The following is a 22,638-nucleotide window of genomic DNA, read 5'->3' as shown; positions in this document are numbered from 1 at the left end:
TTCATATGAGTTACGACAACATTGTGTTTTATGGCGAGGGATGCGTTTCCATGGAAACGGCATATGATGACACCCAATAATTGACATATAGCCATTGAGGGCCGGACCATTAACCATTATCTGAAGTCTGGTGCTGTTTTGACCATTTTATTCATTTATGGAGTTTCTCCATTGACTTCCATGTTAAAAATGGGATGAATTATGGGATATATATCTGGAATTATGAAAGTTAAGAATGTGAAAAGTAATAGCCATCGATTCCCGATCGAGCTGAACGTTTTGATGTTTCTGTGATGTGGAATGTGGGAGCAGAAGAGGGACAAAATAACCCGGCGGAATAATAATAATAAAGAATTAGTCCGTAGAAGAACAAGTAGTTGGAATGCTGTATCTGCATTCCCACTAAATTACATCAACCAAACAACACTTACTGCAATCAATTAGTCAGATAATTAAAAATTACAACATACAGGCAAAAAAACTCGGCACCTATTTAAAGCCTGATTTTTTATGTTATGATGCAGTTGGACACCTGATTTCACTTTTCATTAAGGCTTATCCTGCAAAAGTGTTCTTCCCGGCTTTTGAGAAGATAAGTAAAAATAACCTTGAGGAGTGAACACATGAGGCTGTCAGAACTCAGTGTTTTGAGTAAAGATGGTGTTGGACAAGAGAAATCAAAACAGCCTTGTATGTTTATCTACAAAACCAGATTTTTCCTGAAGGTGGTCAGGAAAAAACAACCTTGGGGGGCCACCTAAGAGTTTAATGTGTTGGAAAAACCTTGGTGTTAATGTCTTAAAAAAACTTCTGGAAAGTTTCCTCAACCCCAAAACCCATCTTAGGTATGCAGAAATGCTCTTGGTTACACACTCAGCCAAAACAAACAAAGGAGGAAAACACATTCTGGGGAATCTCAAATACTAGTCTGACAAAATTCAATCTGTGTGAATGGAGAGGTTGAGAAGAGGTACGCACTTGTATAGGCAAGATACCCATGCATATCAATGTTCAATAACCCGTGAAAATTCATTAGTCAGGGCATTTATGTAATAGCCAACACCACTTGTTTTCCACAAATGAAAATATATAACATCCGGATTTATTTATTTTTTCAAGAAATCTGTTTCGTCTCGAAGTTGGAGGTCGAGATTAGTTGGAAGATTAACAACTTAGTCTACAAAAAAATGTCAGAAGCCAGGTCGCCAACAAGAGTTTTCACTACAAGGTTAACACAGTCTTTTGTGAATTTGCTCCATGTCTTGCTCTCGATTTTAAAGGCCACATGTCTTGGCCATTTCTACTGATCATAATTCCATTTTTGAGGTTGACTAGAATAGATTTACATTGTTCAATTTTCCAAAATCACATTAGTTTCTCATACAGCATCTCTGTGTAGTATGTGTATTCACTCTCTGTCCTACACGCCTTGTTGGAGCTCCTGGAGCTCCGCGGATTGGTCCATTTTGAACATTTGGTCCATTTGGATGTAGTGACGTCAATATGCCCCGGAAGAAAAAAATGGAAAAATAAAAATATACAACGAGGCGTTCTGGGGCAGCATGGACATGTATTTTCTGTGTCAGAGTTTTACTTGCTACAGGGTGTACTTTGAGGGTTTGTGACTTTGCAGACCGTTTACATGCAGAAAAAGCTACATAACACACAAGGGGACGGGTAATAACCCAGGGCTCAACGCTAACTTTTAAAAGTGGTTGCCAGGCTGGCAACCAGGCCTCAGCTTTTGGTTGCCAAAACTGAAAATACGGTTGCCATTTTTAGTCACCTTATATTTAAAATAATGAAGATACTATACAGTTATACATCAACTTAATAATGAACATGTGACACAAAAGAATGTTCAAATGCTTTACAATAAGTAATTAACACAATTAGTTGAAACTTAATTGGTAGGAAACTTGTCCGCCCTCAATTGCTGGTATACAAAATACCAGTAGTGCAGCTGTTGTCATGTTCTTCACGGATCCCTCACAAATGAATTGAGCAAGTCACTAGTTTCTTGATCATCCGTTGTCTTCCTTTCAAATGTGGGTTTTCTTGACCTTTGTGCTGACCCCCACCATAGAACGTGCATCGCTTTCTGGCTCAGTAATCACACTAATGCATGTGCAACTTAAGTATCAGGTTCCGACTGGTCACAACAATAATTAAATATCACTCTTAATGCAACAAATAATTAACATTTATCTATTTTGGGATGCACATCTTGCTGTTTGTTGTCCTTATTTCTTTATGTTAAAAACTGGTTGCAAAGGCCAAAAAGCGGTTGACATTTTTTCTGAATGGTTGCCAATGGCAACCTGGCAACCGTTACTGTCGAGCCCTGGTTAATTAAAACGTTTTTATAATGTTTTTAATGCTTATTCTTAGATGACCCCAAAGTGACAAATAATACACTGTCTCTGCTGTGTTAAGTGTTGTAAAGATTAATCAGTTATTTTTCTGGGTTACTTCCTGTAGGTGAATCCCAGTAAAAGCAAGCAGGGCAGTAAGGCTGCTGAAGGCTACCACAAGAGGGAGCTGCTCAAACCTACTACCTTCTTCAACCACAGCTTTGAACTGCCCTACAGTAACCCCTACTTTGAGCCAACACTCAACTCTCCTCTTCAGGACAGGAGGAGGGTGAAACATGAGAGCCTGGACGACCTGCAGGCCTCCACATACTTTGGTCCGACTACGGTCTCTGAGAGCATCAGCAGCAGGAAGCACAGGAACAAAGCAGGGAAGCAGCCGTCGTGGCCCGTGAAGAGCCTCAGTCTCAACACAGAAGAGGGGCCTCCAGAACCTGAGAGATCCTTTCTGAACAGCAAACCACTCAAAGAAAACCATCATCGCAATGTCACCATCCGAAGAACTGACAATGATCAGCATTTTCAGAGCCCAAAAGAAAAGGTGGTAGTTTCTCCTTCTGGCTTTGCAAAGAAAAGTGAAGGAATAAAAAGCAAGGATGTAGCACTGGTGGCGAGTGGGCCGGTGGGTTTGGAGAAAAGAGAAGCAGCCAAAAGGTTCAGGGGCAAAAACAGTCCTTCCTTTCAGGGAGTGGAAAGCTCCTCTAGTGTTGGGACTCAAACAGAGCAGGCTGAGAAGAAGAAGGGGAAGGAATACCCAGCGAAGTACAGTGACAGAGAAAGACACGCCTTCCAACATTGTGAGGAGGACTCTGAGATGGTCAGCGATGACATAAGCGACATTTTCCGTTTTCTGGATGATATGAGTGTTTGTGACTCATTGGGAGTTGTTCAATCGTCCTGCTACAACAGTAATGGTTCCCTCTCTCAGGTAACGCTGAAGTCTGAAGGTGAGAGCTCCCCTGAACGCAACACGGTCAAACTAGCCAAGTCCAAGCTAGACCGCCTCTTCCATTCGCTTGAAAACACAGACGATGAGCTAAAATCCAGCGTGTGCAAGCTGGCCATGAGGATCGGAGAAATTGAAAAGAAGCTGGAGTCTCTGTCGGGGGTCCGCAGTGAGATCTCCCAGGTGCTCACCAAGCTCAACAAGCTGGACGAGAAGATCCAGGAGCCTGAGGCCAACGGGAGGCACGGGGGGGCGCCGTCAACATCTGGATCCAATGCCACCCCGGACAAGTTGCACCCCAACCCTCATCCACATCCCGACATCACGCTCTCACCTCGTGTTTTCCAGTGCCACACCACCGGTCACAACGTTAAAGTGGACAATAGCCCCTCAGCCGAGTGGGGCTGCTCCGATGGGAACAGTTATAGCCTCAGGGTCAAAGCTCTGAGGAAGAGCATGTTCACCAGGAGGTCGTCCCACTCCCTCAACGAGGAGAACAGTGCAACCGAGTCAAAGGTCGCCAGCATAACCAACTCTCCCCGGGACTGGAGGACAGTGTCTTACTCCTGCCACCCTGGAGACGATGGCAAGGACAGACAGCGGAAAGGAAAAGAGGTAGGACTGTTTTGAAATTAACTTTTAAATGGCAGAGAAACACACAGTATTTGACTTATGTAGAATACAAAGCATGAAATCACCAAATCAAATAACTAAATTGAGCAGATGCTGTTTATCGCATACACATTCTGTATAGATAAATGTCTTTGCAAAGTGAAAACACAAGCAGTAAGAATACAAAAGTATAACTCATAAACTTAATAGTAGGACTGATCGAGGCCAACAAATGATTGATACACATCCCTAGTGTGGGGGAAGCTTCTGTGTAGCAATGCAGGAGGAGTCACCGACTCAAAGGAGACACGGGGAGAGCTGGAGCTTTGCTGTCAAACACTGATGGGTTATTTGGAGCTTCGGCCGGAGAATTCACAAAACAAGTCCAAGAGCCAGAGGTTCTGACTTCACGGGAGAGCTGCCACGTAAATTCTGAAGAACTCTACCCAGACCCATGTATTTAGCTAGTTCAGAGAGAATAATCAACATGCTACATAACAAGATAGAATCATAACACCGCTATCAGCTGACGCCAACAGGCAGGAACAGGGAGACAGAACACTGAGAGCACAGCAGCCAAGGTTACAGGTGCGTGTGCTCAGTCAGGACAGTTTGAACTGATCAACTGGGTCAAAGTTATGGGCCTTGGAAAATATTTCCCCAACACCTAGTTTCCGTTCCATACTCAGTGGAACTACAATGGTTGTATGTAAATACACTGGCACTTCACTGACATCTTTTTTTCTTTTTGTATAGTTAACTGCAATTACTTATTTTTTACCACCCAGATGTCAGCCTATAATGCTGTAAACCAACATTGAAATATTATCCCTTACATAAAAGCATATAAAGTTGTTATGGTAAACTTGTCATCAAGCAGACTTCTATCTACACTTCCACCAATACCTGAGAGACATATCTGTCTCTAGCTGCTAAATTCAACACCATGTGCACTATATGGACTAATTCATGTTTTCCCAATGATCAACCCTTGTTAACTGATCATTGAAAGGAGAAAGGAAAGGAGGTTGGTGTGTGTGATTTGATGTTGCTCTCCCCTTCACACAACAACATCCTGAAGGTCACTTGTAATGCAGGTGAAGAGGTGACGGGTCTAGTTTAGGGGAGCAGGGCATGTGCACAACATATATATTTTAAATAAATATCCTGGAATGAATTAATAATAAAGAAAACAATAAAACATTTTATACATATTTCTCAGTACTTTAATGCTTTACAATGAAACAAAAACATTGCATATACGCATCGAAACAAACATACTGAAATGATAAACACCAGATGCTAAGGTCCTAACCCGCAGACATGAAATTAAAATGACACACAAATAAGTGTGTATATGCCAATATGTTGAACTGTTCTGTTACCGTTATATTTGTATTCAGCTTTATTGTTTTGATCCCCACAGCAGGCTTTTAAAACAACATGTTAAAATGTCAAAATGTCTCATTAGGTGTTAAACACACTGTTTATTCCCCGTGACCTTTCTGCACCAATGCTAAATGGAGCGCAGGTTAATTGAAAATGGTCCTGACCTGAGCAGTCTGCATGCAGCTGCTGTAGAACAACTACCGGCTGTATACCATCTCTGTAGGAGTAATAACACTGACAAAGGAGTTATTATTCTTGTGTTTGGTTCCTGATTTATTTAAAGGTGCCTTTTTATCAGTCTTCTCCTCACACTGTATCTCCTGTCACAGTACCAAAGTACATGACCCCGGATTTTAATAATATCCATTGAATGACTCTATGTCTGAATTCCTGTTGTTTCCTTGCTGTCTCACTTGCATGGCACACTATATTAACTTACAGAAAATACTTACATGTACTTTCAATCAATCAATGTTTATTTACTGTATATAGCCCAATATCACAAATGTTACATTTGTCTCAGTGGACTTCACAGTTTGTACAGAATATCAGTATGACAATACGACACCCTCTGTCCTTAGACCCTCACATCGTACAAGGAAAAACTTCCGGAGAAAACCCACAGTTTAAAGGGGAACATGGGAGAAACCTCAGGGATAGCAACAGAGGAGGGATCCCTCTCCCAGGACGGAGAGACGTGCAATAGATGCCGTGTGTAAATTGAAGAGATAATACATTTACAGCGTAGGTAGACCAAATGTTTGGAAATGCATGTGTCTATAATAAGAAGATGAATCCACGAGGATATCCATCCAGGACTTATGATCCAGGGCCACAGCAACAGGCACAGCCACGACTCAAGATCCAGGGCTCGCAATCCANAACTACATTTTAGCATTTAAAATACCTAGCCATTCTTTTGAGGTTATTTTGGTAAAGTAACTCAAAAGTAATATAAAAGTAGTGTAGCTCATTACATTTCAGAGGAAATGTAATGAGCTACACTACTTTTATATTACTTTTGAGTTACTTTACCAAAATAACCTCAAAAGAATGGCTAGGTATTTTAAATGCTAAAATGTAGTTTAGTGCAGCTCATTATACATCCAGTGAAGGGCAATGTGGTATAGCATAACAACTGTGTAGGCCATTAAGGCCCCGGCCACACGAGGACGCATACGGCTAAACGCATAGGATTAACGCAAACGCAATCGCAAAAAAGCTTCCCTCCACACGCAACAGGCGCTTTCACACCGCAGTACTTTTCTCACAAAGTTTCATGAGAACTTAGTTCATCAGAACTCTTTAGTTCTGATGAACTAAGTACAGATCGCGTTCACACCGGAATAAGTCCCTGGGGGTGGATTAGGCAAATGAAGCCGCTGACGTCACTTCTTCTTCTGCTTTGGGTTTACTGGCAGGCCGCAAAAAACTTCACAATTACATTTTTGGGATTTAGTATGTATAGAAGCTGCTGGGACTCCCAGCAGCTTCTACTGAAGCCTTCCGAGTAAATCGCCAGAACGCCGACACCTCTTCATCTCCACCGCTCCCATGTTTTATTTTGTGTTGCCATATAAATTAGTCTCTCTGCGTTTCTGCGCTGGGCTAATGCTAATGCTAATAATGCTAATGCGAGGACAATAAAATGGTGGCTTCACAACACTTTTTTTGAGTTTTACGGGGCGTGGTTTGCAATCCGCCCAGCCAATCAGAAATATAGCTCTTTTCTCACAAGAGAGCCGCATGAGAGTCCCTGCTCTCTAGCAGGGACGGAAAAGGGGGTAAAAAGGTTCTCATGNAAATGAAATAAATAAATAAATAAAATAAATAAATAAACGTAATTAAATACAATTAAATACAATTAAATTAATTAATTAAATAAATACAAATACATTAAATTGAATACAAATAAACAAATTTAATTAATTAATAAAAAAGTGCCACATTAAATAAAAACAAATATATATTCAAAAATATGTATAAGTTCCGCTCCCTAGCTAATGGGAGGTGAAGGGAGGGGAGAAAGTCTTACTTTTAGTACTTTATGCCACCATTTTTTACTTTACATTTTACTTAATTTATCCCTTGGGGGGAATTGGGTCTCCTAACAGAGGCTACATTTTTCACTAAAGTTAAATGTAATAAATAAGATAACATTTCAAGCAATAATACTGAGTCAAATCTAATGTTCACATTTAAAGTAAACATTTCAGTCTTCTCAGTGCAGTGTGACAGCAGCCATGTATTGCAGAGTTATCACAGATTGCGTTGCAGTATTTGAATAGTCTGACTAAGTGACAGAAAGGGGAATACAAAACAAAAATGTACAAAGATAGAGAGGCTGGAAAGAGGGGACTAGAGGAAAGGGAGTTAGAGCAGGGAGAGGGAGTGGGAGGAAGAAAGAGCGAGCGAGGGTGGGAGGAGGCGCAGTGTGGGGGGAGAGAGAGGGAACGAGAGAGGGAACGAGAGAGAGAGAGAGAGAGAGATAGAGAGAGAGAGAGGAAGCCTCCACTGCTTCTGAGCCAGTGAGACGTATGCAGCCGGAGAGGGAGGACGGAGGGAGAAAGAGGGAGGCGATGGCATCTCCAAAAGCCGGCCACATGAGGGGGTGAGGGGCTCGAGAGCAATACATTGGGAGGAGAAGAATAAGGGGGGGAGATAGAAAAGGGAGGTTGGATCAGAAGCAGCAGGAGAAGCTCTATTTAAATACCAGGTATCATTGTTATTAAGAGGTTTGGAAAGTTTGGATGGCAAAGATTGGTTCATGGAAAAAGAGGAGGAAGCTCTCGTTGTTCCTTCTTCTTCTTCTTCTTCTTCTTGTGTTCTGTGAGGAGGCACCATGTTCTCTGACAGCCGGGCTCCAGCACCGGGGGAGCAGAAAGCCTTCAAGCCCCCCCACGCCCCTCACTTCATCCCCTGGCTACGCAACAGCCTGAAGCCCCAGCATGGCGGCGGCGAACTCAACGGACCGTACAAACTGGGCAGCAACAACCGGACCCCGCTGGAGAAAACCAAGGGGATCGGGTTCTTCTCCAAGAAGGGGGATGTTCGGTGCAGTAACGGGGTGTCGAGGATGCTTCCCGTGGTTCTTCGGGGCCACAACATCCTGAAGCAGAGAGAGGACAGTCCTGCGAGGTGGACCCAGTCTCCAGAACTGCATCCACTACCCAGTAAAGAGGACACTTCTTCGGGTACGATCTCCACTTCTGTCCAGGACAACCACACTTTTGTGAGGAACCACCTGAGCGAAGGGACTCCAGTCCGGAAGTACGGTCCTCTAGTAAGACCCACTCCTGCTCCTGTGATCGAGGAGCCGAACTGTAACAAGGGGCCCGTTGTGGTGGACTTAGAGCTCAGGAGGGGGTATGCATCCACACTCCGTCACAGGAGAGACCTCCACTCTTCCAGTTGGGCGAGTCCGGACACTCAGATCGAGAGACTGCATGGCTTCACCTCCAGCTTCAGCTACATCCAGCAGCAGAGCAAGAGCCAGAGGGACCTCAGGGACCCGTCTGAGGGCTTCAACGGGCCCCTCAACAGGGTCATCTTCTCCACAGAGGTTCCTCAGAGGGGCGCCGCGACTCTACGAGCTCCCAGGAAGCCTCGACCCGGCGTGGAGAGCGTGGCGGGTCAGAACCAGACGTGGGTTCAGAACAAGCCGAGTCATGAGGCGACGCCGCAGAGGAAAGGGTCCGGCGGTGGCGCCAGCAGGAAGGTGGTCCGGAACCAGATCAAACGAGTGGTGGACAACCTGGAACAAGTCCTCACCGCGCTGAGGGACGTTCACCAGGAAATGAGAGAGGTACGGTGGTGGATCTTTGTTGCATTTGTGTTGAATTTCTCATTTTTATCAGGTTTTTCATGGACTCAAAAGGAGAATATGTTCAGAAAAGGTGTGAATAAGCGATAAAATGTTCCTAAAGGTAAATAAACGTTTACATTACATTTTGTTTTGTGGACGCTTTTATCCAAAGCACAATAAGTTCATTCAAACATGAAGAACAAAACTCTAAAGCAAGAATCCTGCATCCTATCTATAAACCCAACCAGATAAAGTGACGCTGCATTAGCTTCACTTAAAGCCACATCTGTTGTAAGTGCTACGTTAACTAGTGACACAATTGGACATTTTTCAAGATCTCATTTATAAGTAAAAGGACCTGGATATCTTTTTGTAACGCAAACCATCTTGTAATCTTTTCTTAGACAGTTCACCCACTTTTTTTTCTAACAAAGTTCACTTTGCACTCACTTTGGTTTTGATCGTTGCATGGCCTTGTCCAATAAGGCACGTTCACACCAAGTACTTTTCCCACAAAGGTTCCTGAGAACTCTTTAGTTCTCAGGAACTAAGTACAGATCGCGTTCACACCGGAAATTAGTTCCTGGGGGTGGATTAGGCAAATGAAGCCGCTGACGTCACTTCTTCTTCTTCTGCTTTGGGTTTACTGGCAGGCCGCAAACAACTTCACGGCGTATACTGCCGCCCAAAATCCTCGGCCGGAAGTCCCCGGAGTTGGGGACTGGCTTCAGTAGAAGCTGCTGGGACTCCCAGCAGCTTCTACTGAAGCCTTCCGAGTAAATCGCCAGAACGCCGACACCTCCTCATCTCCACCGCTCCCATGTTTTATTTTGTGTTGCCATAAATTAGTCTCTGCGTTTCTGCGCTGGTCTAATGCTAATGCTAATAAAATGGTGGCTTCACAACACTTTTTTTGAGTTTTACGGGGCGTGGTTTGCAATCCGCCCAGCCAATCAGAAATATAGCTCTTTTCTCACAAGAGAGCCGCATGAGAGTCCCTGCTCTTTTTGGTGTGAACGCGACATTTCGGAACTATATCGGAACTAAAGTGGGAAAAGTACTCCGGTGTGAACGCGGCTATAGAGCCACTGTCCAGCTCCAGATGGATAAAGTTAGCTTAGCTGGTAAACATATAGAGGCAATTAGCAGCTACCCTCAGGAGTGGGCAGTGCTCAAAGTAAGTAAATATAGGACTTGTGTTCATTTGGTGGACAGAAACACAACAATTCTTGAATGATTTCTAAGATACAGCTATTTTATATACTTCGAAAAACAGTCTCTATGCAACACACAGTCTCTGTCTGTGTTTACAATAGAGGGGTTTTCTCCCCGTTTGAAAAGATTAATACCACTACACCCTGGCTGTCAAGGCTGTTTAAATTACTCAAAACTTTCCCCACCACTTTTCTCTCAGCACTGGCAGAAAATCAAATACAAAAATAGCTGCTGTTTTTTTCTTCTTCATTCTTTTCCCTCCACCGAGCCTCTCTGTATTGGAGAATAAGGAGGAAAGGTTTGACAAAAGACTGATTTTCGGTGGTTGACTTCTCTGCTGCCTGCATACAGTACCTGTTAGAAATGGTGATTGACAGTATTTGGTAGAAGCTGTGCTCTGCTGTTCTTCTGTTCATTATTCCACCTTGAATATTAAAATACCTTATTTGAACAATATTTGACTCCAAAACATCGATTTAAAAATCTGTTGACAGTTAATTCAACAATCACACATGCATGAAAGTGCTGGTCTGTTATGGTTAAGTAGCTACATCCATAAGACTTTTCTTTTCACTTTTGTACGTGTTCTATTAATTTGTCAGTAAAGATCTTAAATGTTAGGTGTAATTACAAGACTTGATGTGATTACTCTAATCAGGTTTGTTTAACCGTGATACTATGTAAACACACATACAGTATGACTTTTCCTGATCTTGTATGTGGCAATAAACCCTCTGTAATTGGCCAGCTGTCAACACACTTGGATTAAATTGACCACAGAGCTGGCAGGACGGGCCTCACGGTGCCCCCGCTGCCAGCAGCCCACCGGCAATCCAATTATACATGAGAAGCATCAAAGAGTTAAAAACTAAGCAGTAATCTAACAGTGTATTGACAGGACTGTAGCGTGTGTCTCACCTCGCAGTGCATGGGTTGATTGATAAATTAGTTTAAGCAAGTAGTTTTCAAAATGTGTAATGGTTTGAAGATGTCAGCTTAATCTTGAAGCTTGCTCATGCTTGTTCGAAGGTATTAGGCGCTAAAATACGTGTGTACAGTAATCAAAATAGATTTTTCAATACCCTGAAACATCTTATCTCTTCTCCGCTCTACAGCAGCTGTTGTGAAAGGCTTGTACTTATCATGTCTGTGTGATTAGCATCTGATTTATTAAGACGACAGGTAATTACACATCCGCGCTTTTTACTGTAGGTGTGTTCAGTGTAGGAGGATAAAAGGATGCCGTCAAGGGGTGTTATCAGGCAAACATCAGCAAAGTACCCAAAATCCTCATTAAGGAAGGCACAACATGTCGAAGCATCTACTTATGCTGCAATTAAGCTCTTAACTAGAATAATTATTTACAGACTTTATGGCAGAAATGTTGCTCAGAGCTTTATCTATCTCTCAAGCTCAGTACCAATGTGACTCTAAGGCATGGGTGCAAATTGCCGCTAGGTAAATGTCTTATAATTAATGAGATTGACAGTGCATTAGCTTCTAGATGGAAATTCAAAATTAATGAGGACACATGCACAACTCAATGTCTGCTCTTTTTCTCTGTCAACATATAACATCAGTTTTTGTTGATATTGTGTGCATGTATTATTGTTTTTAATTCATAATCAGTCCAGCTCCCATGCAGTCTTTTCGTGGTGCCTTCTTTTCTGCAGTCTTCCTGTACATACAAGGTATTTTGATTTTACCCCTCCAACTACAGCCCTTTTAACATAACTGCACCTTTAAACCACATGCTTTTGGAAGTCAAAATTGCATATACCCTAGAGACAATTCACAAGAATTAAATTATTAGATTTTCTCCAATTGTTCCAGGATTCTTCTCTCTAGATGTAATTCAATGTTTAATAATAAAGGAAATATATTCTATCCAGTTTTTTGTCCGAAGCTGGATGAGAACCTCAACAATACAACTTTGAGAAGTGACTGCGCCTGGCCAATAGGTAGTCTGGCGCATAACCCTATATACATTTGAGATGAAGCTTCTGTAAAGATGTGTGTAGATGTTGTTGCTATTGGACAAAGCCCTGTTTACTTATTTTACAGTTTTCCAGTCATTTGTCATTTAAGCCAGGCTAACTGGGTGCCAACTGTAGCTTCATATTTACAATAATGCGCCCCTGACCAGTAGTACAATCTGAAATGAGGCACAAAAGTTTAGCTAAAAAGCTAAACACCGCTCCACCACTTTAGAAGTATTTCTCTCTGCCACCCTGCTGGCCTCAGCCTACAGTATGTGTTGTTTTTGGTCACAATAGGCGCTTAACTTAAGCTGTATTGAGAAGTTTTGGATTTTGGTTTCACTTCTCCTCACCTCAGTGCCAGTGTCAACACAGCTGTGGTTCTTAGAAGCTGGCCAGGATTGATGATAATTTGCTCCAAGCATTGCCTCTATTCCGACTGAGGGGATGACAGGCCCACTCAATTTTTGGATGCTCTCCTTTGCCACATACTGATCCACTTCAGCACCTTCACATCAGACCTACGCAGGATTTTTTGCTTAACTTATTTCAATTGTCGGATCCGTTTAAAAACAATATGTATTTCACTCTAGAGCTCTTTCAGACAATGTTCTGACCTGCCAACAAAAGGCTCTGCACTTTCTCAACCAAGAGCTGTTGCAATATTCCCAAATTGCTTAGTAGTCCTGCCAAACATGGAAAATGGATTGAACTTTTATTGGCAAGAGGTAAAAAGGGATATTAGGTCAATGTTTTACATTAATTGATACACAAGTAAAGACACAAATGGCCTATCGAGACTTTTTCTTCACCTCTGTCCTCTATTCCTTTGCGAGCCTGCAGTAGACAGGGGCTTTTTCTGTCTCAGACGGCACATATGCACACTGGCAGTTCCACATAAAACACAGTCAAAGAACTGCACACACAGTCACTCTTTACAAACCCTATCTCTCACACATGTTTAGTTAAGCCCTCGGTGGCTCTTAATTGCCGTCTTGTTGTGGATTCTTTTTAGGGCAGTGCTGATTGATTGGGGATCAGGGCCCTAATATGGCTCATTGGGGACAGGCCCTTTGACATGGCCTGGTCCCAGGGGGGGGGGTACTGTTTGAAACCAGAGCTCCCACCACAGCCCACTCCCACAAGCCTGAATGCCTCTCTACTAAATGCTGCCCAGGTCAGGGGGCTCCACACACATACGGGCATGTGAACACACACATGTTGGGACTGTCATGATGTGTATCCAACTTAAACCATTAAAGCAATTTACATTATTAGGTGTAAGTCTGTTTTTACACATCTTACCACACACGCGAGTTTCATGCACAACTCATTATGAACAAGGCTTTCACTCTCAGCCTGGACAGGCCCTACTTCCTGTTTCCTGGTTCCCAGAATCCCCCATGTCTGTCTCTTGGTGATCCTGCTGGCAGGTCTGGTCAAGGTCAGGTCTGGTAAGAAAGTTGTGTGTGTCACAGTTTCTCCCTGAGGGTTATGGGGCCTATAAGAAGGTTGTGGGGTTTCCCTGAACTTTGCCCCGAACCCCCCATGAACACACATAACACACACACACTCCTTTAAGAAAAAAAACACATATACATGCAGACAAGTATGCACAGAAAGTGTTCTTTATTTTCCCTTAGTAGTGGTGTTGAGTGTGTAAGAGAAACAGAGGAAGGCACAGTGTATTTCAAGGTATAAAGAGAGGCTTTTGTTTTTACTTTCGGAAAGCCACGAGCCAGAGGATATTCAACAATTTGCAGAGCTTAACATGATCAATGCAGTTACATTTAACTGTGAGTTTTTCTTAAAGGAAGCTCTGTCAGTTAAAGCTAGTTTATTAATCAGTTTATAATAATTTGCCCTGGCGCCTACCAAATAACCTGCATATTGTATGACTAGAACACTGTTGGTGTTAGGATGAAGAAGCACTTTCATCTCTTTTGTTTAGATAAGATTTTACCAACAAGATAAACATAGGCAGCTTTTCCTTTGCTAATTCACTTTAGTGCAAATCTGTGGAGGCTTCTTAGGGAACTTCGTGGTATGCTCCAGTGTCAACAGGATTATAAGCTCTGCTGCTTGTTGTTAACCCTTTTGACATATCTATAGCCTCTGTGGAATTGAGCCAGAATAGCCTGAAAGAGAAATGTTAGGTTAAGTATCTCAGGCTGCCAGTAGTCGTTGACAGAAAAATAACTCACACAAAATAGCACATTTTAGATGCCCGTATTCACTCCAATGGTGTGCTCACCAATATTTTTTTACAAAAATATTAGTTGTCGGTTTAACCTGAATTGGTTGAATTTGGCTCTCCTGGTGGACAACGGATCAAATTATGGAGAAGGAAAGCGAGAAAAGGGAGGTGGTTTGTGTTGTAAATGTCATACTTGAATATAATTTGGGAAATTTGGAGTAGAGACTAGTACTTCAAGCTTCAACATAAATTGTGTTTCAAGTTTCAAAAGTTTGAAGCACACGGAACATCAAAGAATGTAACGAGGAGTTTTATAAAAGGTCAAAGGTCCATATGTAACCATTTCACCAGTCTGATATAATGATTACGTAATACTTCTATATTTTGCAGTCATCCCTCCTCTGTACTTCTTTTCTCTGGCCTCAATCAATTTAGGGCTGACTCTAGGCAGGAAGTTCTTAACACACAGAAGAGCGGATATTACATAAACAACATACTTGTGGACCATGTTGTAAATATGACCGAAAACTCTTAAGAGTGTGTGTCAGGCCCTAGTGCCAACTGAATAATGTGCTAGTTAGGCCCCTTTGTTTTAAGAGTGCAGGAGCCTTTAAATTATCTTTTATTAGGAGATCTGGAGCCATTTCTTCTCGAGACTGTTTTAAAGAAGCAGGACTATTTAGCGAGGTCCACTATTAAGTCATTCTTTAATGAAGTGTTGTGATTTACCTTACTGCTGTGCCCACATTATCTTTCCTCGATGGTTTAGGCTTCACCAAGCATTTTTTTTTACTTTTCTTCCCCACAATCCCAAGGAACTTCAGACAACATGCCTAACTCTCTGAATTTTCAGTGTGGGTTTAATGTGTAGGCCGAGAACTAGACCCTCCAGAAAATGCGATTCTGCGAAAGCAGAATTTACCACATAATCAGCAAAATGGCGCAGATTTTTAAAAGGCCGCATATTTATCAAAAGGCCGCATAATCCCCGCATTTTTCCACACAAAGTTGAGAAGAAAAAAAAGTTAACTCGTCTTGACGTGATGTCATCAGCTCGCGCATCACAGAATATAGAGCTCATTTACCAACGAACATTTCTACTAAAGACCGGGCAAAAAGTGGGGGGAAACTATTCTGCACCCCGTGCAACTGTGTGTTGGAGCATAAGAGAAAATCGACGGTGGCGACCCCTTTGATTCATTCAAACATTTGAATGCTTTCTGCTGCTGCGGACAAGAAAGCCATTCAACTCAGGTTCACCAAGGCATCAACCTCCAAAACCCTTTCGAGGGCTACAAGAAACAAAGTGAGTAGCCTACAAAATTGAAGTTGGTCAGATAACGAACGAGTAAATGAAAACAGAATGAGGCGGAGGTGTGTGTGTGTGTGTGTGTGTGTGATTAAAATAGCCCAATTGCTTTTACAATAAATAAACATTGAATGTGTTTAATTGAATAGTAAAGGGGTTTAACGTTAGTGGCAGGTTGTGTGTGAGAGAGAGAATAAATAAGACAGCCCAATATTTAAAAACATTTTTATTCTTTTCCCCCGCATATTTCGCAACTTTCCGCATATTTCGCAACTTCCCGCAATTTCACCGCATAAAATCACATAAAAACCCGGCATGTTTAATCGCATAATCAAGGAATTTAGCCCGCATAATCAAGGATTTTTGCCCGCCTTTTTCTGGAGGGTCTAGAGAACGCAATAATTGTAGTGATGCATATAGCAGACAGAGGTTTTCCAGCCAAAAAGAAATACTAACTGGTGTATAAGTCATAAGTAGTCATTAGTAATTATTGCATTGTATTCTGGTATAATGAGGCAGCTGTCAATGGATGAATTCTTGAATGCAAAGAATGTAAATTATTTGTCAGAAAGGAAATGTGTGGCAATTGGACAAAGACACACAAAGCAACTTTACGGCTTAGTTAGAAGCAGAAATAAAGAAGAAATAAAGTTCGATATCCTTCAAATAGACTTAAGCCCTTTTATGTTTGTTTTCTGTGTCTTACAGATACCTTTGATGGCAGTGTGTGTAAAGAGAGATTATTTATTGGCTCCAACGTGTGACAGTGTTTTCCTTCCTCATAATACACGCCTTTAGTGACTCTTAATAGCTCACATCAAGGATTATTCCACTTTCCTCAGGAAGCCGCTTGTGTTCAAACGTGTGTATTCTTGTTCCTCAAGCACCGTCGGTAGCCAGTCAGCCAAATCATGTGTCCTCCTGTCTTTTTTAAGTGTCTGCCTTTGTGTGTTCGGATTGAGATCTGTGATCATGGCAATAAGCTGTCGTAAATCATGCAGGAAAAAGTATATGTGTGTGTGGGGGGTTACATGCTGTCTAAATCACAGAAGTAGCTTTGCTCTCGGCTATCTCTTTTTCATGTTCTTTTCTCTTGTGCTTTCTTTGCTTTTCCTGTTATTATTATTTCCACACGGATGATTCAGGGAAGCCTGGAATCAATTTGAGGAATGCTAATAAGAAAAACTAAAGACAGGACATTTTTACAGCCAAAAATATGGAACCAAAGTATCAAGTTTGTGAAACTGCTGCAAGGAAGAATTTTCTTTTTCTTTTTAAAAACAGATCACAAACCCCCATTATACGTCTTTGTTATATCAAGTTGGACCTTCCTGGTTAAAGAATGATGGACTTGATCGGTACAAGTTGTTTTGTCTGCATCTTGTTTTTAGGATAAAAACCTTTAAAGTCGTACATACACACACTTCATTGTTAAACAACAGTCAGACTTGATGTCTAGAGCCCCTTACTGTTTCCAGCTTATTTTCCTCAATCTCTCAATCTCTTTTGTTTTCTCCCTGATTTATCTTTTCTCGCCCTTCTCTATCGCACATTTTAACTTTCCTTTTCTTGTTTGTTATGTTTCCCTACCTTCTCTCTGTGTTTGTGTTATTTGCTCTTGGGGATCTCTACTAATACTCAAACAAAACCTTCTCACCCTCCTCCTCCTCCTCGAATTCACCTCCCCAGTAATGGGTTTCACTTTGTAAGCTCTGTGCTCCACGTGTTTGTATGTGTCCGTCTAAACACCACTGGGTTTATGTTAGGTTTTAGGAGACATATTGCCCTGCTATCCTGCTAATTGTCAGGCTGATTGACACCCTGACTCCCAAACATCTCCCCCCCACTTGGACCTCTGATACCCTGCAGTCCTCCGGGGAAGTGATGTCACCAGTACAGAAGCATTGTGAGGGGATTGATGTAGGGTCCTTCCCTGCTTGTCGGATCACCATGTATGCGTTAACCCTATTATTAAAACTCGTTGGTAGCATTCATAGTCCTGAGAGACTGGGTCTTACAACACCAGCAGCTTTATGTGGGAAGTATTCTGTGGACTATAGATAAGATCATCCTTTAAATAACATTCAGGAAATGTTTACATGAAAACATTTTTACTTTCTATCTCAGATCAAGAGTATTTCAACCATAGGTAGTTTCATAAAAGCATAGGGAGTTACTGTTTGAATCAACCAGCGCCTGTTGCCTCCTTTATGGGAAAATTCCTCAGACTCACTGCAAGTGATGTATAAACTATTTATTCTTGAAAATAAGTATAAGAAGTGTTTATTTAGCATGAGCAGCGATAGCCACCATGACTGTATGCCATGTTTAGGCTGGTTATGGCTTTGTATATAAAAGTTCAGCACTTCATTAATTTCAGAGAAGCCAATCCTGAGGAGGTCCACCTGCAAAAAAACACAGGTCGTCGTTCAAAAAATCTGAACCTCTTTCTTTAGTGTTAAAAACAATGTAGATTGTTTTGGAAACTTAACATTTTAAAATTGCTGGATGTATGTCTTAAACTGGACTTCCTTCTGGATCACATTTGTATCATCTCACTGGTACTTATGCACAACCCAACAAATGCATTTTTTTTTTTTTTTTTTAAATACAGGTTTCTGCTCTGAACATCTACTAAAAACCATAAAATTATGTTATCAAACAGAAAAAAGAAAAACCTGAATCCATCATCACAGGTTTTCCGCTGGTAGTGTGTGAGGTGCTGGCCTGTAAAGAAGAAAACATAGTTAGAACAAAATCATCTCAACTTAGTATTCAGGATGAGAAAATACTATTTGCATAATTATAGTCTGAAATCCCAAAAGATGGGGGCTAAAACTGCTAGCCACTAATTAGCCTGTTGCTNCCCCCAGGCGGTTCAAGGTAATTTCCTAAGGCCTACAGGGAAGCTTGTGAAAGCTGGTTGCTGGGGCTTCCTTGGACGGGGCAAGACCGGAGGTAAGTAAAAAATTCCGGCCCGGTTGTCCTTCAGGGGGGATTCGCAGGGAGTCCTGACCCCTTCCAAGCAACATATTGGGTGGGGTTCCAGAGACCAAGGGCGTTTTTCCAAAATTGAACTGTTGGAGCGATTATAACCGGCGATGACTCCCTTCCCTGGTCAGAGTCGCTCCATTTTTACTGTGACCAAGGTCCCTCTGGGATGGGGGAATTTCAGAAAGCTTCCTGTGTGGAAATGGGGGCAAGGCCCACAAAAAGGGACTGGGTTGGAGAGGGATGGGGAGTCCCATTTTCAAGGTTGCCACGTAGTCTGGTGCATGGGTAAAATCAAAAGGGCCAAAAGAAATATTTTGGGTTTAATTTGTATGATTTTGCATGTTAAAATAGTGGGGATTAAATAATATGGTTAAAGAGAAAAAACCCACTTTTAACAGGAATTTGGGTGGGGTCGAAAGTTCCCTTTATTGGTTGCCTCTGGGCAATTTTTCCCCGCCCTTCCCCTGGGCGATTTGGGGGGACACTGCAAGGGGTTATAATTAGAGGGTTTCCCAGTGGGGGATTAGGTGGGGCTTGTGGCCACATCAGGCCATTTTTCATTTATGGGCAGGCTGCCAGGTAACAGTCTTTAAAATGTTCCGTAATGGAGGAAAAAGAAATGTAAATAATAGCAAAGGCATGTACAAACGTGTCACTAATTATAAGTAACTATGGGTTTTATTTTACTTGCACCAAACATTTCCAAGAAATGGAAACCACCACCTTTCTTTTGAGCCAAGGCGCCGAGGATTGACGCTGTGGGAAATGCCTTCCAAAAGGGATGGAAGTCTTGTTGGTGGGTGGGGCCTGAGTTGGCCCACCAGGCTTTTCAAAAAAACCCTCTTGTTTGAGAGGAATTTTTCTTCCCAGCTGGTGCAAAAGAGGGCTGTCCGCTTCCTAAGAATTTGAAAATTCCAAAAGTTCATATTTGAAATGGTCGATGGGCCCTTTTAATAGATTGTGTCTGACAACACATTCCCCGTATTATAGTAAGGTTGGTCCACAAAAACCTATTTATAATGAAGTAATTGTTTAAAAGTATGGTAATTTTCCAATGTTTATGGAAACATCAACTAAGCTGCTGCCATCCCCCATTTTCCCTTGTTATCTTGTGTGGTTCTGCGCAGTGGAATGGAAGCACTTAGGGGGAACTCTCAGGGTTTTTCTTCATTGGAGAGTGGCACATCCAGCACGTGGTGTCAGGTATGGAAAGGTCCCTTTTGGGGCCACTCCTTTCAGTCCCCGTGTGGTGGAGGTTGCTGGGGCGGCAAGTCCCGGTTATATGTGGGTTCTCTTATACTTCTTCATCGCCACTTTCGAAGTTTTTCGCAGTTTTCCCCTTAATTTTGGCCAATCCCTTTATTTCCCGGTTGCTTGTAGAAAATCCCTAAATAACAATTAAACATGTAAGGTTAATAATACTCAAGTTGGATTGACTCAAAAAATTTATTTTCTTTATGATGTAGGAAGCCGGGCTTGTGTCTAAAAATACCATTGGTTAATTCTTATTTACCAATTAGATTGTTACATAGAAAATGTAATATACAAAGGGAAAATACCTTTCCTCTATGTGTGCCCACACATCAAAGATTTGTTGGATGCTGCTTTCCCGTTAGGACTTTCTGCACACGACAGTGTCTGTCTGCCTGCAACATTTAATACAGTCCAGAGTTCACCACCACGTTCCTTTAAAACAAACTCCCAGGACTCCTTTTTAAGGGCCCTTCTAAACTCCATGTGGTTAGTTCCACCACACCCTCTTACATTGCCTTCGTTCAGCGGACAGCATTACAAATAACCCTTTTGATTAACCCAAACCACATTTAAAGATTAAGTATAAACGTGCAACACGTGTTTAAAAAAAAAAACATTGATATTTCATTTCCCCCACTTACCTGAACCACTGGAGGTCAACGACTTTGTTGTTCTCTGAGTCCATCATAAGTGTAGCTGCCCCGAACTTGCGAGTGGCCTGCCCGAAAAGATTGTAACAGTATTTACTTTTCCTTCTGCGATGGTGAATTTGTATTTTTGATTGTAGTGTTTAGCTATGTTTGTTTCAGGAGACATTAATTTTACAAATCAACTCCAATAATCAAACCCTTTCTGAAATGGTAAACATGGAATTGATAAAAATTACATATAACGGACAGTACCCCTGGAGAGTCAGCCCTCATATCACCACCAACTATCACTTTCTCCTCTTCATGGAGCTTTCTGGTAGCATGCCTTCCCTGGATGGAATTTTTTTCCAGTAAGAACAAATCGCTCGGCTCAATGTACATCCTGGCATGCTTCGGATAGCTTGTGTATTGAATATCTGCATATTCATTGCTTTGAAAAAAGACCCCTAAGGTTTAAAGAAAACAGCAAGAATAACATTTTCATTCCCTCAAAGATCACCTGTACAAGTCAAAAAATGAGATGGCATATTCAACAATAACAAAAACACTATAGCGGTTGGATACAAAGACTAATGAAACCTAATTAAAAACCCTCATTTTTACACCTCGCAAATTATCGGGCCAACTCCGTCCCTCTCATCACACCGCCCCGCAGCTGAGCGACTCATTCACTGCCTTCATCCTCTTCAGCCCAGACTATTGCAACTCACCTCCTCTTCGGCATCAGCCACAAACATCCTCAACAGACTCCCAGCGGTCAGAACGCAGCCGCCCAAGACTCCTCACCCACCACCAAAATCATGGCATCAACATCACCCCCGGCTCCTCAATAGAAACTCCACTGCTTCCCGTCTCAATACACGCACCGGCATTCACCTAACACAACTCCTGTCCTCACCTATAAAGTCCCTCCACCATCTGGCCCCCTACCGTCACTGACCCCTCCTCATCCTCTACCAACCACACCAAGTCCCTAGATCCACCTCAACCGCCGGGTTCTGGCTCTCAACCCAAGGCAAACTCCGGAGCTCGGACAGAGCCTTCGCTGTGGCAGCCCCGAAGCTCTGGAACTCCATCCCCCAAGACAAAATCCGTGAGTCTGATTCCCTCACTGTTCCAGTCCCGTCTCAAAACTCCCACTCTTGACTCCTGCTTATCCTTAAACCGCCTCCCCCCTCTAAACAATACTCCTCCTGACTGCTTTTCTGTTTGGCTGTGGGCCGTCCGGTTTTGTTTGTCGAGCCTGACTCAATAAAATGTAAAACTTGGGTCTAAGAAAAAGCGCTAATATAAAATCCCATTTATTATATTTTAAATTGAAAATAATATGTTTCTTTCACGGAGGTCTGGCCAAACGAGTCGCATGTGACAAACCAACAAGAGGGGGGAAAAGCTACAAACGTCACCCGTTGATGGAGTCGTTTGAGGAGCCTTGAAAGGGACCTAGAAATTTGCAAAATGAGCCTGCCCTTTTTTAAACCAGGGAAAGAAAGCTGAAACAATGTTCCGGCAGGGGGTGCCTTACTAGAGGTGGGCAACCCTTCACACTCTTTCTCTTTCTCTCACACCCCCCTCTTCAAAAAGAGCTTTACATATTAGCATGTGGTCGTTACCCTAACAGCTTGCCAACATTCCCACCTTCCTCACTCTTGTATTGTTACCCTGTCCTATCTTATTCAACAACATTTGCATTTTCAACCATTAGCAAACAATTGTCTGCAGTTAACTTTACCTTAGAAAGTTTGTAAGAAAGATGGCTCCGTGGAAATAATTGGTTGGCAACTGATAGCCTGCAGGTTTCCACTGGAGTAACTCCCAAGAAACAGGCTGGCTATTCCAGTTTCTGTAAACTGACAATGGGGGCACAGCTGATGCACTGAAATATGAATGTACCCAATGCCGTGTCTGGTTTGTAC

At 42.3% G+C, this 22,638-nt stretch overlaps 1 protein-coding gene across 1 annotated transcript; it reads left to right on the top strand.

Annotated features, from left to right (window-relative positions):
• Positions 1-657: 657 nt before the first annotated feature.
• Positions 658-3,948, top strand: minar1 (membrane integral NOTCH2 associated receptor 1). The gene is made up of 2 exons (XM_010790536.1): positions 658-690; positions 2,482-3,948. The coding sequence occupies exons 1-2, from the start codon at positions 658-660 to the stop codon at positions 3,946-3,948; spliced, it is 1,500 nt and encodes a 499-aa protein (XP_010788838.1).
• The last annotated feature ends 18,690 nt before the right edge of the window (positions 3,949-22,638 follow it).

Source organism: Notothenia coriiceps, unplaced genomic scaffold, assembly GCF_000735185.1.
Source record: "Notothenia coriiceps isolate Sejong01 unplaced genomic scaffold, NC01 NC01_scaffold00034377, whole genome shotgun sequence".
NCBI classification, from domain to species: domain Eukaryota; kingdom Metazoa; phylum Chordata; class Actinopteri; order Perciformes; family Nototheniidae; genus Notothenia; species Notothenia coriiceps.
Note: the sequence above shows the minus strand (reverse complement) of the source record. Positions and strands in the feature narration are given on the sequence as shown.